A 20,053-nucleotide genomic window follows, 5' to 3' on the forward strand; every position below is an offset into this window, starting at 1 on the left:
ATATTTTAAGCAGTGCCGTTTTTTACTTTGTGAAATTACAAATAATGTACAATATTATTTGTGATTTAAGGAGGTAAAAGTATGTGGCTTATATTCATTTTCTTATCAAGATATAGCTGAAAGCAAAAGCCAATTTTCTAGATAGAAATGAAAGGCATAGTGGAAAATCAAATATATATGTAAATAATGCTACTCAGTAAAAACCTAGCACTGCGAAAGTGACAATGAAGAGACAGGAACAAAGATATTTTGATTTAATGCTCGATTGCATATTTAAATGCTTTTATGTCCACCATATTTTTTAGTGAAATTAGGCTGTTGGATATGTACTCAAACTTATTTGGGATTACTTAATATTTTTTCTTGAGTTGTTCGAAGATATAATACATATCTAAACCAGTTTAATTTTCCTTAAATAGTTAAAAGAAAATTTGAATTAGTTCAAGATGAGGTAAAGAAATGAATCTTAATGTGAACACCAGGATAGGGACCAGGGACTTATAAATTTATTAAGTTACTTTTTTTCTGAAATGAGAGAGTTGGTCTAGATGATTTTTCAAGTTTCTTCCCAATTCTGAAACACTATGATTTATATAATCTCTTTGCAAGCAACCATATTCTAAAATCATTTTTGTAATCCTAAATAAGTTGTATAAAACTGGCCATATTTCTTTAAAAGTACATTTAATTTTAAGAAAGTGTTCTTTGAATCAAAATAAGAAGTATGTTCTTTTAATGGGGGGGGGGGTCAGTGGGAATTTACATAAGTTGGGGTAATAACTTCTGTGATGCTTTTTGTGTTTTTAAAATAATTTATGAGGACTCAGTAACATGACAGTGAAGATGCACTGTCCTCACATCTAACATGTCTGCTTGTTTAACATGAGTTGATGGTATGCATGTGCTTTCTAACAGAAACCAGAATAAAACTGAGTTGCATTCAGTTTTATGGACCTTACTAATTTTTGATGTCTGATATTTTGTGGTTTAAAACAGATTGGGCTCTTTGTATGTACCTGGAGTCATTAACTCACTTTACATGAAATAGCAAGCTGATTATTAGAGATTGTGCTAATTATTAGAGATTATACGTGGAATCAATGGTACAGAATTAATATCCGTAAAACATCAAGTTCTTTATGATAGTATTTGTAGGAATAAGACATTTTTATTTATGTTAACATTTCCATTAAATAGAAAAGGTAATGTCTTGTTAATCCTCAATTTTTAGGGAAAAAAAAGTAAAGGAAATAATAGTAACAAGAATAAAAAATAGCAGTTGAGTACACTAAACATATGAACTTATTTGAATCTCATAATAACCCTGTGCAGTGTAGGTAATATCATTATATTAAAATATATTAACTTGTTATCTGTATTTTAGAGATGAGAAAACAGAGAAAGAACATGTAATTTGCACAGGGTTCCTCAGCTAATAAATGACAGATTCAAACCCAGGCAGTCTGGCTTCAGAGTCTTTGTTATTAACCATTATACTTGACCACTATGCTGGCAAGGTATCCGTAGATACTTGTCATAGTTTTTGGCACTTTGAAGAGAGAAACATTACTGTAATTTCCCACCTGAGAAGTGAATATTGGGGCTCTTTTTTATTCCTTTCTTTATTTCTCATAATTCAAAAGTTGCCACTATTGTCCCTCAAACAACTACATAACTTTGATGCAAGACTTTTATTTACCTATTTACAGTGTAAAGTGGAAATGACAAGGCACTAAGGTTTACCTTGGAGGACTACTTTTCACATCTCAGACTTCTGAGACTGAATTAAAAGGTTTCAAAATTGTGCAATCTCTAACTAGAAATTCTTGCTTAAAATAAGTTTGTCAAAAGACAGTATTATACTAAGTGCTATTTTGATGTTTCAGTACTTCATATTTATGATTCTGGATTTCTTTCTTAGAGTTTCTTTTTTTTTTTTCTTTTTGTAGCGTGACCGAATTACAAGTTTTAGAAAATCTACTGTCAAAAAAGAAAAACCTTTTATTCAGCATCCTATTGATTCTCAAGTTGCAATGAGTGAGTTTCCAGCAGCTCAGCCATTGTATGATGAACGATCGTTGAATTTGTCAGAAAAGGAAGTACTGGATCTTTTTGAAAAAATGATGGTAAGTTTGTACCTTACTTTTGTTGTAATTTTAAAATGTGTGTGCCCAGAGTATTACAGGTTTTTAAGTATGTGTGTTTGTATGGATTGCATTTATATCATGTAAAGGAGAGTCCAGAAACTTGTTGATACAACAGAACTATTTTCAGAAGTATGCTTTTTAAAATTTTTTAAATGTTTATTTTTGAGAGTGAGAGCGAGAGAGAGGGAGGGAGGGGCAGAGATAGAGGGAGACACAGAATCCGAAGCAGGCTCCAGGTTCTGCTCCAACATGGAGCCTGACGCAGGACTCAAACTCACAGACCACTGGATCATGACCTGAGCTGAAGTAAGATGCCTAGCCAACTGAACCACCCAGGTGCCCCTTCAGAAGTATGTTTTTTGACTTGAGTTAAAATATCCTTACCTGACTATCACTTCCACTATGATCTCTGGAAAGCAAGGGCTGTCTTATTTGTGTCCTCTAGTATTTTGTGGTCTCCTGCACATTGAATCAGTTTTTCAATGAACTAATTTGTGTTTCTGTTTTTGGTGAAGAAAAACAGACCAAAGTTCACTTTCCGGAAAACAGCACAAGGTATCTTGTTGTTTATATGGAATAGAGTTAGGAAGACAGTAAAACAAACAGACAAGCAAAGAAAAAAACAGTAGAGGGGAAATAATGCCTGGAAGGAGAAGGAGAAGAAAAAGGAAGTAGGAGGACTCTAGGCTCAGCTCATTTCAGGAACACAACTAGATAACTACCAAATTATTCTAAATACCTCAGAAATTGACCTGAAGACTGACAAAACAAACTCCACAACTAAAGAGAGAAAAGAGGCCACATGGAGGAAGGTAGGAAGTGCATGCAAAGATATGGTTTAAGGGACAAACAGATAGATCACAGCTGCTGAGTAGGGGATGGAGCCATGGTCAAGTAGAAGGGAGAAAGAGAGAGAATGAGAGAGAGAGAGAGAGAGAGAGAGACAGACAGACAGACAGACACGCACACAGGGGAGTGCACAAGGAGAACATTTCCCCAAATCCATTGACTTAGAAAATTTGATGGGCTGAATTTCCTGAGTTCTTGCAACCAGCAAGGCTTAAAGCCTGGAGTTTTAAAGGTCAACAGGTTTGGCTGGGATAGAGCCCTGAGGACATTGCCCTGTGCCTTGAGAGAAGGCAGGCAAACAACCTAGGGACAGATGTCATTGAAACACCTGGGGCACACATGGGGAGATTGTTTGCTGTTCTCTGAGCTTGCCCCTGCGAGGCAGTGTTCACAGAGACACCTCTCTAGGAACAAAAGAGTAGGGACATAATTGGCTTTTCTCTCCTACAGAAGAAGAGACTTAGACAAAATGCAAAGACAAAGGAATATATCCCAAATGAAAGAATAGGATAAGGCCTCAGCCAGAAATCTAAGCAAAACAGATATAAGTAACATGCCTGATAGAGTATTAAAAGCAACGTTCATAAGGATACTCACTGGGACTGAGAAAAGAAGACGTTAGTGACAGCCTAACTACAGAGATAAAAGAATTAAAAAAGAATCACAAATGAAGAGTGCAATAAACAAGATTAGAAATATCTGATGCAATGAACAGCAGGCTGGAAGAAGTAGAGGAACTAATTAATGACCTAGAAGACAAAGTAATGGAAAGTAATGAAGCTGAGCAAAGGAGACAATTATGCAAAATAAGAATAGACTTAGGGAACTCAATAACCATCAAATGGAATAACTTTTATAGTATAGATTTTCAAGAAGAAGAGAGAGATAAGGGGGCAGAAGATTTATTTGAAGAAGTAATAGCTGAAAACTTCCCTAATCTGGGATGGAAATAGACATCCAGTTCCAGGAGGCACAGAGAACTCCCATCAAAATCAACAAAAGCAGGCCAACACCAAGACATAGTGTATTTAAATTGGTAAAATATAGTCATAAAGAAAAGATCTTAAAAGCAGCAAGACAAAAGAAGTCCTTAACTTACAAGGGAAGACCCTTAAGGCTAGCGGCTGATTTCCCAACAGAAACTTGGTAAGCCAGAAGGGAGTGGCATACTATATTCAACTTGCTGAATGGGAAAAATCTGCAGCCAAGAATATTCTGTCAAGCAAGGCTAATGTACAGAATAGAAGGCAAGGTAAAGAGTTTTCCAGACAAAAACTAATGGTGTTCGTGACCACTAAACCAGCCCTGCAAGAAATATTAAAGGGGACTCTTTGATTGCAAAGGAGAGACCAAATGTGACAGAATAAAGGCAAGAAATAGTAAAGCAATAAAAATGAATATTTTTTGTAAAAATCAGTTCAGGAACTCATACACACAGAAAGGAAAATATAGTGACATATACCTAAATTGTGGGGAGAAAAGGAGGAAAGAATAGGTTCAAATTTGAATGAACATCAACTTAATATAGAGTGCTATTTGCAGAAGAAGTTATATACAAACTGAATGGTAACCATTTATCAAAAACCATTAATAAACATGCAATGAATAAAGAGAAAAAATCCTAATATATCACTAAAGAAAATCTGCAAACCATGAACGTGAGAAAGACAAGAAAAGATCAGAAAAAATCTCCAGAAACTATCACAAAAGAGGTAATAAAAATGACAATAAATATATATCTATCAATAATACTTTGAATGTAGATGGATTGAATGCTCCAATCAAAAGACATAGAATGATAGAATGGATTAAAAAAACGCACGTCCATCTATATGCTGCCTACAAGACACTCATTTTAGACATACAGACAAATGTAGATTGAAAGTGAGGGGATGTAAAAACATCAATCATCCAAATCAATTTCCAAAGAAAGAGTAGCAATACTTAAATTGTACAAAATAGACTTTTAAACAAAAAGTATAGCAAAAGATACTGAAAGGCACTATATAATAATAAAGGGTACAATCCAAAAAGAAGATATCACAATTTAAGTATTTATGAAACCAACATGGGAACATCCAAATCTATAAAATAATAACAAATATAAAGGAACTCATTGATAATAATACAAAAATCATAGGGGACTTTAACACCCCACTTACATCAGTGGACAGATCATCTAAAGAAAATCAATAAGGAAACAATGACTTTGAATGACACACTGGGCTAGATGAACTTAACACATATATTCAGAATATTCCATTCTTAAATAGTAGAAAACACATTCTTTTCAAGTGCACATGGAAAATTCTTTGGAACAGATTACATGTTTGGTAACAAAACATGGCTCAGCAAATACAAAATTTTGAAGTCATACCATGCACCTTTTCTGACCACAATGCTATGAAACTAGAAGTCACCAACAAGAAAAAATAGGGAAAGACAACAAATACATGGGGGTTAAACAACATGCTACTAAAGAATGAATGGGTCAATCAGGAAATCAAATAAGTAATAAAAAAAAATACATGGAAACAAATGAAAATAATGCATGGTAACAAATGAAAATAAGAACAGTCCAAAGCTTTGAGATGCAGCAAATGTGGTCATATGAGGGATGTATATAGCAATACAGGCCTACCTCAAAAAGCAAGAAAAAATTCAGACAACCTAACCTTACACTAAAGGATCTAGAAAGAACAACAAAAGAAGCCTAAAGCCAGCAGAATTAAGGAAACGATAAACTTCAGAGCAGAAATTAATGATATAGAAAGTTAAAAAAAAACAATAGAACAGATCAATGAATCCAGGACATAGTTCTTTGAATAAAATTAATAAAATTGATAAACCTTTAGCCAAACATATCAAAGATTAAAGATAAATGACCCAAATAATAAAATCACAAAGGGGATAGGAGAAATAACAGCTAACACCACAGAAATGCAATTATAAGAGAATGTTATGAGAAACTATTTGCCCTCAAATTGGACAATCTGGAAAAATGGATCAATTCCTATAAACATATAAACTACCAAAACTAAAATAAGAAGAAATAGAAAACTTAAACAGACCAATAACCAGCAAAGAAATTGAATCAGGAATCAAAAATCTCCCAGGACACAGCAGTCCAGGACCAGATGACTTCATGGGCAAATTCTACCAGACATTTAAGAAGAGTTAATACCTATTCTTCTCAAACAAAAGCAGACCAGCACCAAGACATATTGTATTTAAATTGGCAAAATATAAAGAAAAAAAATTTTAAAGAAAGACAAAAGAAGATAAAAATAGAAAGGGAAGGAAAACTTCTAAATTCATTCTGTGAGGTGAGCATTACCCTGATTCCAAAACTAGATAAAGACACCACACACACACACACACACACACACACACACACACACACAAAAGAGAGAGAGAGAGAGAGAAACTGCAGTGCCAATATCCCTTATGAACACGGATGCAGTAATTATCAATAAAATATTAGGAAACCAAATCCAACAGTACATTAAAAGAAACATTCCTCAAGTGGCATTTATTTCCTGGGCTGCAAGGGTGGCTCAATATTTGCAAATCAATTAAAGTGATACACCACATTAATAAAAGAATGTATAAGAAACATATGATCCTTCCAAGAGATGCAGAAAAAGCATTTGACAAAGTACAACATCCATTCATGATAAAAACACTTAACAAAGTAAGTTTAGAGGGAAAATACCTGAGCATTATAAAGCCCATCTATAAAAAACCCACAGGTGATATAATCCTAAATGGGGATAAAATTAATGTTTCCTCTACAGTCATGACAGGGATGTCCATTCTCACCACTTTTATTCAACATAGTACTGAAAGTCCTAGGCACAGAAATCAGAAAACTAACAGTTGTATGTAGAGTATATCCAAACTGGTAAGGAAGAATATGGAACCACAAAAGACCCAGAATAGTCAAGGCAACCTTGACAAAGAAAAGGAAAGCTGATGGCATCGAAATCCTGGACTTCACATTATATTTCAAAGCTGTAGTAATTCCAACAGTGTACTGACACAAAAAGAGACACATAGATCAAAGAGGAGAATAGAAAACCCAGAAATGAACCCACAACTATATGGTCAATTAATCTTGACAAAGCATGAAAGAATATCCAGTGGGAAAAAGACCATTTCATCAACAAATGGTATTTGGAAAATTGGACCGCAACATGCAAAAGAAAGAAACTGGAACTCTTTCTTTCTTTTTTTTTAATTACTAAAAAAATTTTTCTTAATATTTGTTTATTTTTGAGACAGAGAGACACAGAGCATGAGCATGGGAGGGGCAGAGAGAGAGGGAGACACAGAATCTGAAGCAGGGTCCAGGCTCTGAGCTATTAGCACAGAGCCTGATGTGGGGCTTGAACTCACGAACTGTGAGATTATGACCTGAGCCGATGTTGGACACTTGACCAACTGAGCCACCCAGGTGCCCCAAACTGGAACTCTTTCTTACACCATACACAAAAATAAATTAAAAGTAGATTAAAGACCTAAGTATAAGACCCAAAACCATAAAAATCATAGAAGAGAACATAGGCAGTAACTTTGACATCAGCCACAGCAAATTCTTTCTAGATATATCTCCTGAGGCAAGGGAAACAAAAACAAAAATAAACTTTTGGGACTACATGAAAAAGCTTCTGCACAGCAAAGGAAACAATCAAGAAAACTAAAAGGCAGCCTATGGAATTGGAGAAGATATTTATAAATGAGTTAACTGATAAAGGGTTACTATCCACAGTATATGAAGAATTTAGAAAACTCATCACCCAAAAGACTAATAACCCAATTTAAAAAAATGGATAGAAGAAATGAATAATTTTCCATGAAGATATCCACATGGCCAAAAGACACATGAAAAGATGCTCAACATCACTGATCATCAGGGATTTGCAAATCAAAACTACATTGAAATAGCACCTTATACCTGTTAGATGGCTAAAATTAACAGTAGAAGAAACAGCAGTTGGAGAAGATGTAGAGAATATGAAACCCCTCTATACTTTTGGTGGGAAAGCAAAATGATGCAGTCATTGTGGAAAAGTATGAAGGTCCCTCAGAAAGTTAAAAATAGAAGTACTCAAGTGATTAGGAAGATGGTGACATAGGAGGACTCTGGACTCACCTCGTCCTGCTGATCGCTTAGATTCCACCCACATCTGCCTAAAGAACCCAGAAAAGCGCCAGAAGACTAGGACAACGGACTCTCCAGAGCCAAGCGTAGACAAGAGGATCACGGAAGAGGGTAGGAAGGGCAGAGAGGCAGTGCATGCTACAGGGACTGGCGGGAAAGAGCTGGGAGGTGGAGGGGCAGCCCGCCGGTCAAGGCAGAGCCCCTGAAGTCTGGCTTGCAAAAGCGGAGGGGCCAGACTCCGTGAGTTCTGACAGCCAGAGGGACTTAACATCTGGAATGTTAAAACTCAACAGCTCTACTCCTGGAGAACAGGGAGGGCGAGAGGATGCCGGAGGGAGAGTTGTTGAGCCCTGGAAGGACAGAGCTCTGTGGGGGAACAAAGGCGCTGGCAAGCGCCATCTCCCTCTCCCATCTCCTGGCCAAAATTCCAAAGGAAACCAGTTCCGGTCACCGAACTTGCATGCACGGCACAAACGCCCAACACTGTTGCTTCTGTGGATCCATCCCTCCAATGGGTCCACCTATGTCCTGGTGCTGCAGGGCCCCTCCTGCAGGGGACCACTGACAGCAAAGCTAGATAAGCCTGCCCCTCCCGCCCCTGTGAACCTTGCATATCCACCCAGGCTAATTTGCCCTTGGCCATATCCCATAGAAGCAGAACCACAAGTGTGGCAGTGTGCAAGTAGCCCAGACAGGGGCCACACCACTCCACAGTGAGTCCTGCCCCTGGGAGAGGTACACACCAGTCTGACTGTGGTGCCAGCAGTGGGCTGCGGGCAGACAGAGGGTCTGACTGTGGCCCTGCCCACCAACACAAGTTACTCCAGACAGCACATAGAAAGTGCCCTGAAGTTTGGAGCCACCACAAAGACTACCCAAAAGGAGAGTTCGGAAGAATTCTCCTCAAGAGAAACTCCAGTAAGCAGAGACACTAACTAATTGATCAAAAATGATTTAAGCAATAAAACAGAACAAGAATTTAGAATCGTAGTCATAAAATTAATCGCTGGGCTTGAAAAAAGTATAGAGGACAGAAGAGAATCTATTGCTACAGAGATCAAGAGACTAAGAAATAGTCATGAGGAGCTACAAAAGCTATAAATGAGGTGCAAAATAAAATGGAGGCGACCACAGCTCAGATTGAAGAGGCAGAGGAGAGAATAGGTGAATTAGAAGATAAAATTATGGAAAAAGAGGAAGCTGAGAAAAAGATAAAAAATCCAGGAGTATGAGGGGAGAATTAGAGACTAAGTGATGCGATCAAACAGAAAAATATCCATATCATAGGAATTGCAGAAGAAGAAGAGAGAGAGAAAGGGGCTGAAGGTATACTTGAACAAATCATAGCTGAAAACTTTCCTGATCTGGGGAAGGAAAGAGGCATTGAAATCCAAGAGGCACAGAGGACTACCGTGAGACGTAACTTGAATCGATTTCTACATGACATATCATAGTGAAACTGGCAAAATACAAGGATAAAGAGAGAATTCTGAAAGCAGTTAGGGATAAACATACTCTAACATATAAAAGGAGACTGATAAGACTAGTGGCAGAACAATCTACTGAAACTTGGCAGGCCAGAAAGGAATGGCAAGAAATCTTTAATGTGATGAACAAAAAAATATGCAGCCTAGAGTCCTTTATCCAGCAAGCCTGTCATTCAGAATAGAAGGAGAGATAAAGGTTTTCCCAAACAAAAACTGAAGGAACTCATCACCACTACACCAGCCCTACAAGAGATCCTAAGGAGGATTCTGTGAGTGAAATGTTGCAAGGACCACAAAGTACCAGAGACATCACTGCAAGCATGAAACCTACACACATTACAATGACTCTAAACACATATCATTCAATAATAACACTGAATGTAAATGGACTAAATGCTCCAAACAAAAGACATAGGGTATTGGAATGGATAATGAAAGAAGACCCATCTATTTTCTGTCTACAAGAAACTCATTTTAGACCTGAGGACACCTTCAGATTGAAAGTGAGGGGATGGAGAACTATCTATCATGATACTGGAAGTCAAAAGACAGCTGGAGTAGCCATACTTATATCAGACAAACTAGACTTTAAATTAAAGTTTGTAACAAGAGATGAAGAAGGGCATTACATAATGATTACAGGGTCTATCCATCAGGTAGAGCTAACAACTATAAATGTCTATGCACTGAATCTGAAAGACCCCAAATATATAAAACAATCAGAAACCTTATTGATTAGAATGTGGTCATTGCAGGGGACTTTAATACTCCACTTATAACAATGGATAGATCATCTAGACACAGGATCAATAAAGAAACAAGGGCCCTGAATGATACACTGGATCAGATGGACTTGACAGATATATTTAGAACTCTGCATCCCAAAGTGACAGAATATACTTTCTTCTCGAGTGCACATGGAACATTCTCCAAAATAGATCACATACTGGGTCACAAAACAGCCCTCAATAAATACAAAATAATTGAGATCATACCATGCATACTTTCAGACCACAATGCTATGAAGCTTGAAATCAACCATAGGAAAAAGTCTGGAAATGGTCCAAAAGCATGGAGGTTAAAGAACACCCTACTAAAGAATGAATGGGTTAACCAGGCAATTAGAGAAGAAATTTAAAAAAATATATACGGAAACCAATGAAAATGAAAATAAAACAATCCAAATGCTTTGGGATGCAGCAAGGGCATTCCTGAGAGGAAAATACATTGCAATCCAGGCCTATCTCAAGAAAAAAGAAAAATCCCAAATATAAAATCTAACAGGACACCTAAAGGAAATAGAAGCAGAACAGCAAAGACACCCCAAACCCAGTAGCAGAAGAGAAACAATAAAAAGCAGAGCAGAAATAAACAATAGAGAATCTAAAAAACCTGTAGAGCAGATCAATGAAACCAAGAGTTGGTTTTTTGAAAAAATATACAAAATTGATATACCTCTATCCAAGCTTCTCAAAAATAAAAGGGAGAGGACTCAGATAAAATCATGAATGAAAATGGAATTATTACAACCAATCCCTCGGAAATACAAGCAATTCTCAAGGAATACTATGAAAAACTATATGCCAACAAAATGGACAACCTGGAAGAAATGGACAAATTCGTAAGCTCCCACACAGTTCCAAAACTCAAACAGGAAGAAATAGAAAACTTGAACAGACCCATAAGCAGCAAAGAAATTGAATCAGTTTTCAAAAATCTCCCAACAAATAAGAATCCAGGACCAGAGGGCTTCCCTGGGGAATTCTACCAGACATTTAAAGCAGAGATAATACCTATCCTTCTCAAGCTTTTCCAAAAAAATAGAAAGGGAAGGAAAACTTCCAGACTCATTCTATGAAGCCAGCATTACTTTGATTCCCAAACCAGAGATAGACCCTACAAGAAAAGAGAACTACAGGCCAATATCCCTGATGAATACAGATGCAAAAATTCTCAATAAGATACTAGCCAATATAATTCAACAGCATATAAAAAGAATTATTCACCATGATCAAGTGGGATTCATTCCTGGGCTTCAGGGGTGGTTCAACATTCACAAATCATTCAGTGTGATACATCACATTAATAAAAGAAAAGATAAGAAGCATATGATCCTGTCAATCGATGCAGAAAAAGAATTTAACAAAATTCAGCATCCTTTCTTAATAAAAACCCTCGAAAAAGGCAGGATGGAAGGAACATACTGAAACATCATCAAAGCCCATAGGTAATATGATCCTCAATGGGGAGAAACTGAGAGCTTTCCCCCTGAGATCAGGAACATGACAGGGATGTCCACTCTCACTGCTGTTGTTTAACATAGTGTTGGAAGTTCTAGCATCAGCAATCAGACAACAAAAGGAAATCCAAGGAATCAAAATGGGCAAAGATGAAGTCAAGCTTTCACTTTTTGCAGATGACATGACATTATACATGGAAAATCTGATAGACTCCACGGAAAGTCTACTTGAACTGATACATGAATTCAGCAAAGTCCCAGGATACAAAATCAATGTACAGAAGTCAGTTGCATTCTTATATACTAATAACGAAACAACAGAAAGACAAATAAAGACACTGATCCCATTCACAATTGCACCAAGAAGCATAAAATACCTAGGAATAAACCCAACCAAAGATGTAAAAGATCTGTGAGCTGAAAACTATAGAAAGCTTATGAAGGAAATTGAAGAAGATATAAAGAAATGGAAAAACATTCTGTGCTCATGGATTGGAAGAAAAAATATTGTTAAAATGTCAATACTGCCCAAAGCTATCTACACATTCAATGCAATCCCAGTCAAAATTGCACCAGCATTCTTCTTGAAGCTAGAACAAGCAATCCTAAAATTTGTATGGAACCACAAAAGACCCCGAATAGCCAAAGTAATATTGAAGAATGTTTATATGCAGCAATGAAGAATGTTTATAGCAGCACTTTCACCAATAGCCAAATTATGGAAAGAGCCTAAAGGTCCATCAATGGATGAATGGAGAAAGAAGTTGTGGTTTATATACACAGACTTTAGCCTCTACTCCAAAGCTGTAATCATCAAGACAGCATGGTTTTGGCACAAAAACAGACACATAGACCAATGGAATAGAATAGAAACCCCAGAACTAGACCCACAAACGTATGGCCAACTAATCTCTGACAAAGCAGGAAAGAATAGCCAATGGAAAAAAGACGGTCTCTTTAACAAATGGTGCTGGGAGAGCTGGACAACAACATTCAGAAGGATGAAACTAGACAACTTTCTTACCCCATTCACAAAAATAAACTCAAAATGGATAAAAGACCTGAATGTGAGACAGGAAACAATCCAAACCCTAGAGTACAAAGGAGGAAAAAACCTCTCTGACCTCAGCTTCAGCAATTTCTTACTTGACACATCCCCAAAAGCAAGGGAATTAAAAGCACAAATGAACTATTGGGACCTCATGAAGATAAAAAGCTTCTGCACTGCAAAGGAGACAATCAACAAAACTAAAAGGCAACCAATGGAATGGGAAAAGATATTTGCAAATGACATATCGGACAAAGGCCCATATGTATCCAAAATCTATAAAGTACTCACCAAACTCCACACCTGAAAAACAAATGATCCAGTGAAGAAATGGGCAGAAGACACAAATAGACAATTCTATAAAGAAGACATCCAGATGGCCACCAGGCACATGAAAAGATGCTCAACGTCGCTCCTCATCAGGGAAATACAAATCAAAACCACACTCAGATACCACCTCATGTAAGTCAGAGTGTCTAAAATGAACAAATCAGGAGATATAGATGCTGGCGAGGATGTGGAGAAACGGGAACCGTCTTGCACTGTTGGTGGGGATGCAAACTGGTACAGCCACTCTGGAAAACAGTGTGGATGTTCATCAAAAAATTAAGCATAGATCTACCTTATGACCCAGGAATAACCCTGCTAGGAATTTACCCAATGGATACAGGAGTGCTGATGCATAGGGGCACTTGTACCCGAATGTTTATAGCAGCACTTTCACCAATAGCCAAATTATGGAAAGAGCCTAAAGGTCCATCAACGGATGAATGGAGAAAGAAGTTGTGGTTTATATACACAATGGAATACTACATGGCAATGAGAAGGAAGGAAATATGACCTTTTGTAGCAACATGGATGGAACTGGAGAGTGTTATGCTAAATGAAATAAGTCATACAGAGAAAGACAGATACCATATGTTTTCACTCTTAAGTTGCTCCTGAGAAACTTACCAGAAGACCATGGGGGAGGGGAAGGAAACAAAAAAAAAGGGGTTGGAGAGGGAGGGAGCCAAATCATAAGGGACTCTTAAAAACTGAGAATAAACTTAGGGTTGATGGGGGTGGGGAGGAAGGGAAAGTGGACGATAGGTATTGAGGAGGGCTCCTGTTGGGATGAGCACTGTGGTTTGTATGGAAACCAATTTGACAATAATTTTCACATTAAAAAAATAAAAGAAAAAATAGTAATCCTCTATGATCCAGCCAGTGCACTACTAATCATTTATTCAAAGAATACAAAACTAGTAATTAAAAGGGTTATATGGAGTCTGATTTTTGTTGCAGCATTATCTACAACAGCTAGGTATGGAAACTTCCCTTTTGTGTGATGAATGTATAAGTTTGTGTTTTGTATGTATGTATATATACATACATATACACATACATATATATATATATATATATATATATATATATATATATATATGGACTCTTACTCAGCCATATAAAAGAATGAAAGCTTGCCATTTGGAAGGACATGGATGGAAGTAGAGAGTATTATGCTAAGTGAAATAAGTCAGGTAAGGACAAATACCATATGATTTTACTCGTGAATTTTAGGAAAGAAAACATAAGTGGAGGGAATAAAAAAGAGAGTGGCAAGGCAATAAAGAGACTCTTAACTATAGAAAAGAAACTGATGGTTTTCAGAGGGAGGTTGATATAGGGAATGGGTTAAATAGGTGATGGGGATTAAGGATTTCGCTTGTTGTGATGGGCACTTGGTGATGTATGGATGTGTTGAATCATTATATTGTACACCTTAAACTAATATTACACTATATGTTAACTAACTGAAATTTAAATTAAAAGTTAAAAAAAACCCAGTGGAAGATATAGATGTATTAATTCCTCCACGTTTGTTCTATTAGCAGTCATATAACCTACATTTTTAGCATGTTACTTATATTTTATAGCTTGCAGACTAGATTATTTCTTGTGTTAGATAATAAGAAAATACTTTGAGTAATCAGAAGTTTATGGTAGCAGGATGGTGAGGGGATAATTTGGGACATAGGACATTATTTTGCTTGACCAGAGGAATGCTGGAGATTCTGATTCATCATTCATTCATTTATAATTGTATCCCACTTAATATTGTTAAGATTTTGTGGATGTTTATTGATATGGAGTTAGGGTTCATAGGAGTTTCACAGGTCCCCTTATCTATACCACAATGAAAGGTTAAGAATCACTTAAAAACTCTACTCTTCAACTGTGCTCAGTATAGAACATCTTGTCAATATCTCTTTCCCAACCTCACTATTTTGCTCCTGTCCTTTTAAGAGTTAGCAGGCCTTCAATAAATACTTGTGCAATGTTGTTGAATGAATGCAAACAAATTCCCTTTATCTTTAAACCTTTCTCTTGACTTCTCTTATCTAGCCACAAATGGCATCTGGCTTTTCCCCTGATAAAAGTCCTCGAATTGCTACCCTCAGCCATTTTTCCCTAACTCTGTGGTACACCCTCTTTCCTGCTTCTCCTTCTAGTGTTATCTTTGAACCACCTTTCAATGACCCTTTGTCTTGTGAAGTCTATTATGTGCTGACCTTCCTTGACAGTAATAGCACTTAGCTATCCTTTTTACTTTTCCCTTACTATTCATTTCAGTTATTTCAGCTATTGTATTGGGAACTCCTTCAATGCATTTTTGCTCTTAGTTCCTTGATTTCCTAAACTTTGACATCTGCATGTATATATATTTAGCTAACTACACTCATGAATACACCTTGGATTGTGTTTTCTTTTAAGTGTTCCTACCTCCAAGATCTTAAAATCTGAAATTCTCCTTGGACGCTAAACAACCTATATTACCTTTCCCAGGTCCATAATTTTACAGAGCATAAATTGTGTAGTGGTTAAAATCTTAGACTTTGGGGTTATCCGACTTGGGTTTGAATTTGGCTCTGCCATTTATTGCATTACACTGCAAAGTTTATATAACTTCTCAAAAATTTATTTTTAGGTTTAAAGGGGATGATATTACTATAGTAGTGCCTGGAATGTAAGCTTTCTGTATAGATAGTTTTATAAATGTTTTGTTTCATTCTCTTCCGTTAACAAATAAAGCTCTGTTCTTTCTTTATTTGCCAATATTTCCCAATTACCTAGACTGCCCATCATTTTAGCACTTGGTTGTTTTATCTTAATTAACGCAAACAATGAGGATAGCAACAACAGAAATGTTCGTGACACTATTGAAACTTTTAATCTTTTAAAATCTTCTTTCTTTTTTTCACTCATACTTCACTCAAATGATACTTACTACTTTAATTTGCTTACCAATCGGTTACTAATTTTTGCAGTATTGAAATAGTTCTTCAAGTTTTCCCGTGGCATTGCCATACTCCACTTCACTTAAGCTCAACATTTTATAGCCATCTTTAATTGTGTTTGTTTTCTCAGTCACTTCTAATTGCTTGCCAAATCCCATTGTTCTGCTTTTGCAGTCACTCTTAACATATTTCCTCTGTTATTCTTCAGCTGTTGTTGCCCTAGTTTAGACAATATCCCTCTGTAATTGTTTCTTGTGAGCTATGAAAACAGTTTCCTAAACTGGTCCTCTTCCTGTCCTTCAGGTTTTGACCATTCTAATCCAGTAGTAATCCCTATTAATTCCTATTAATGATTCCAAAACCAATTCCTTTTCTAAAGCTCCAAATAAGCCTTTATGTTTTCAGAGAGTCATTTTATATGTCTCTACCCCATTCCCTCAACTGTGCTGCTAGATTTCCATTTTACACTTTTACTTGCTGTTCAATCTTCAGAAGTATTCCCATCTTTATTCTCTACTGATGACCTTGCTGTTTAATTTACTGAGTAAATTGAAGCAATCAGAAGAGAGCTTCCACAGATTCCTAGCACTACTACATCTACCTAACTTTAAGGGTCTGCACTCACATAGTTTCTTACTACCTGTCACCATAGATCAACTTTTCAGGTCATTATTCTTCTCTTCATGTAGAAGGTTACATTCCTTTTGACCTAGTCAAGGACACTGTTCCCTTTTTTTTAAAAAAAAATGTTTATTTATTTAGAGAGAGAGAGCGCACATGCAAGTGGGAGAGGGAGAAAGAATTCCGAGAAGGCTTCACACTTTCAGTGTGGTGCCTGATGTGGGGCTCAAGCTCATGAACCATGAGATCATGACCTGAACTGAAATCCAGTCAGACGCTTAACCAACTGAGCCAACCTGACACCCCTCCAGTAATTTTCTCCTCTCTTGTAACATTCCCAGTACTATTGCAAACATGCTGTCTCATTTACCAAACCTTATCTTGACCTTATCTCCCTGTCCAGCTACTGTTCAGTTTTTACTCTCTTTTGAAGCAAAACACCTCCCTGTAATTTGGGTTATATTTACTACTTCTAATTTCTCTCCTGAACTCATTCACAGCTGGGCTTCCATTCCACCATTCCATGAAAACTACTCTTATCAGTGTCACCAAAGATCTTCATGCTAATCAATCCCATGATCAGTTCTAAGGTCTCATCTTAATTGATTTTTTAGTAACATTTGATACAGTTGATCATTCTCTCCACTTTGAAATGCTTCCCCCTCCTTCACCCCCAACATTGATTTAGTTTTACTCCTGCTTCTTTAGCTACTTCTTTTCAATCTTCTTTGTTGATTCCTTTTCATGTTTTCAACCTTTAAATGGAGGAGAAGCCCAGGGATCAGTCCTTGGACATCTTCCCCTCTCTTTCTACACTTTTTTTCTCTTCCCCTCTCTTCCCCTCTCTTTTCTACCTTCTTTGGTAATTACAACCAGTATTGTGCTTTTAAATCCCATTTGTGTGCTCACAATTCTTAAATTTACCTATAGTTTAGTTCTCATATCTGAACTCTAGACTCATATATAAAACTTCAAAATCAATATTTCACCTTGGATGGTCAATAGACATGTCAAAACTAATATATTTAAAGCTGAACTGCTGATATTCCCCTCCAAAACTACTCTCCTTCCAGTGTCTTCCCCTTCTCAGTTGATGGTATATCCATCTGTCCAGTTACTCAGGCAAAAATCTTTGGAATTGTTTTTGAATATTTTTCTCACATTCAATTCATTATGTAACACATTAACTCTACCTTCAGTGTAAGGTACTTGCAATAGCTGACCATTTCTTACCACCTTCACTGGTCCCACACTAGTTGAAATCTCACCTGGGCTGCCATGAGAGTGGTAGGACTACTAGAACTACAACTCTTAATTGGTCTCTGTGCTTCACCATCACCCTCTACAGTATATTCTCAACACAGAAACAGTATCCATTTAAAACCTGAACAATATCATGTCATTTGGCTTATCAAATCTCTACCATGGCTCCCCATTTCACTCAGTGTACAAAAGCCATTACACTTATAATAGTCTATAAGGCCCCATATGATCTGATCCCCACCCTCTTTGACATCTTTCTATGCTACTCTCCCCATTTTCTTGCTCTTTTTCAGACATGCACCTGCCTTTTTTTGTAACTGTAGCCCTAGGCAAAAATGATTCTTGGTAGTTTCTAAACTCTTCACTTTCTGTACCATGTTTACAATGTTGTAAAACTTACTACAACATTTCCATTTTGTGGTTTGAATATTCTAATGTTTGATGGGAAAATTACCACTATCCTGGTTAAATGCATTATGTTTTTATTTTTTTAAAGATTTGCTTGTGGACCCATAAGTGTGATTTAAAGAGAGGTACAACAGAGAGCCACATTTTCCCCAATGGGAATTTTTCTTTCCTTGGGAATTTCAGAAAAACAGATAAATATGATTTGATTAAAAGTAACCAAAAGATCAATACATATTTTTAAGGATTGTATCTCATTGAGAGAAGTCTACTTGTACAGTGAACATTATATATTTTCTATATTATCTTTAGTTTGACCATAATCAGTTTACACTGAAGAAGTTGTTTTGTGATTTATCATAGCTTTCATTTACTGTGCACTTACTGGCCAGGCATATAACTAAACAGTTTACATGTATTATTTTAGTGGATCCTTATGAAAATGTCACAAAGCAGGCAACATAGTTTTACTCCATTTTCACAAAAAGAAATTGAAGCTTACTGAGAGTCTAAACAGATTAGTTCTGTAACTTGCCTAAGCTAGTAAGTGGCTGAGTTGGAAGTTAAATTTAAGCACATAAAAATGTAAAAAAATGGCATTTTGTAGCATCTATCTTTAATAATGTTTCATTTAAGCTAAATATAAAATTAACATGTTTTCCTTGCACATATACTCAGTGGAAATAGAAGGCAACACAGAAGTATATTGGTTGGTAGGTAAAACTAGTTTGGGATGGATTACTTCTTACTGATGATGGAAAGTTGCCTGTAATCTCTTTTAAATTTTTTTTAATTTTTTTTTAATTCAATTTTTAGAGGAGAGAGAGAGTGACAGAGCGTGAGTGGGGGAGGGCAGAGAGAGAGAAGGAAACAAAATCCAAAGCAGGTTCCAGGCTCTGAGCTGTCAGCACAGTGCCCAACACAGGGCTTGAACCCACAAACCGTGGGATTATGACCTGAGCCAAAGTCAGACACAACTGACTGAGCCACCTAGGCGCCCCACCATAACCATTTTTTTTTTATATGTGCAGTGTGTCATGTTGCTGCATGCTAGAGATACAAAGATGAATGCAGTACCTCCATTGCCTCCATAGAGTTCAGAGTTTAGTCAGGGAGAGAGGAAAGTAAAAAAAAAAAAAGAAAATGATTTCCATGGTTGTAGGACAGCTGGAAATAGGCTACTGTGAGCATTTAAGCCAGTGCAGGGACTCAGGATACAGGGAAGACATGAATATACTATGAAGCCCAGTGTCACTTATGAATTTTCAGTCTTTCATTTTTGGCATTAAAGCATTCTCAAAGTTTGAACAATTTAGTTTATCAAGGTACAATGCCTTCTATATGCCAGGTACTGTTCTAAGCTCTGAGGAAAAAGAGCAGAGAAGAAATGAAGGACAACTATTATCATCAAGAAGCTTATGTTCTGATAAGGGTGATATAGCAGGTCATAAGGTGTAATTGTGAAAAATAAAAAGCTAAGACAGATTTCTGTCTTTTCATAAATGGAGAAGTTTATTTGACAAATCTTCACTGAATGCCAGATACTTTG

General features: G+C 36.7%; 1 protein-coding gene across 5 annotated transcripts in view; it reads left to right on the plus strand.

Moving 5' to 3' along the window:
- The window catches only part of DIAPH2 (diaphanous related formin 2), a 984,211-nt gene that overhangs the window by 56,300 nt on the left and 907,858 nt on the right, over nt 1-20,053 (plus strand). For all 5 annotated transcript variants that reach the window (XM_047843487.1, XM_047843489.1, XM_047843490.1 and 2 more), the window contains one exon: nt 1,950-2,126. In XM_047843487.1, coding sequence (XP_047699443.1) covers nt 1,950-2,126 — 177 coding nt within the window. The remainder of the gene's footprint in view (nt 1-1,949; nt 2,127-20,053) is intronic.

Source organism: Prionailurus viverrinus, chromosome X (genome assembly GCF_022837055.1).
Source record: "Prionailurus viverrinus isolate Anna chromosome X, UM_Priviv_1.0, whole genome shotgun sequence".
Taxonomy (NCBI): Eukaryota; Metazoa; Chordata; class Mammalia; order Carnivora; family Felidae; genus Prionailurus; species Prionailurus viverrinus.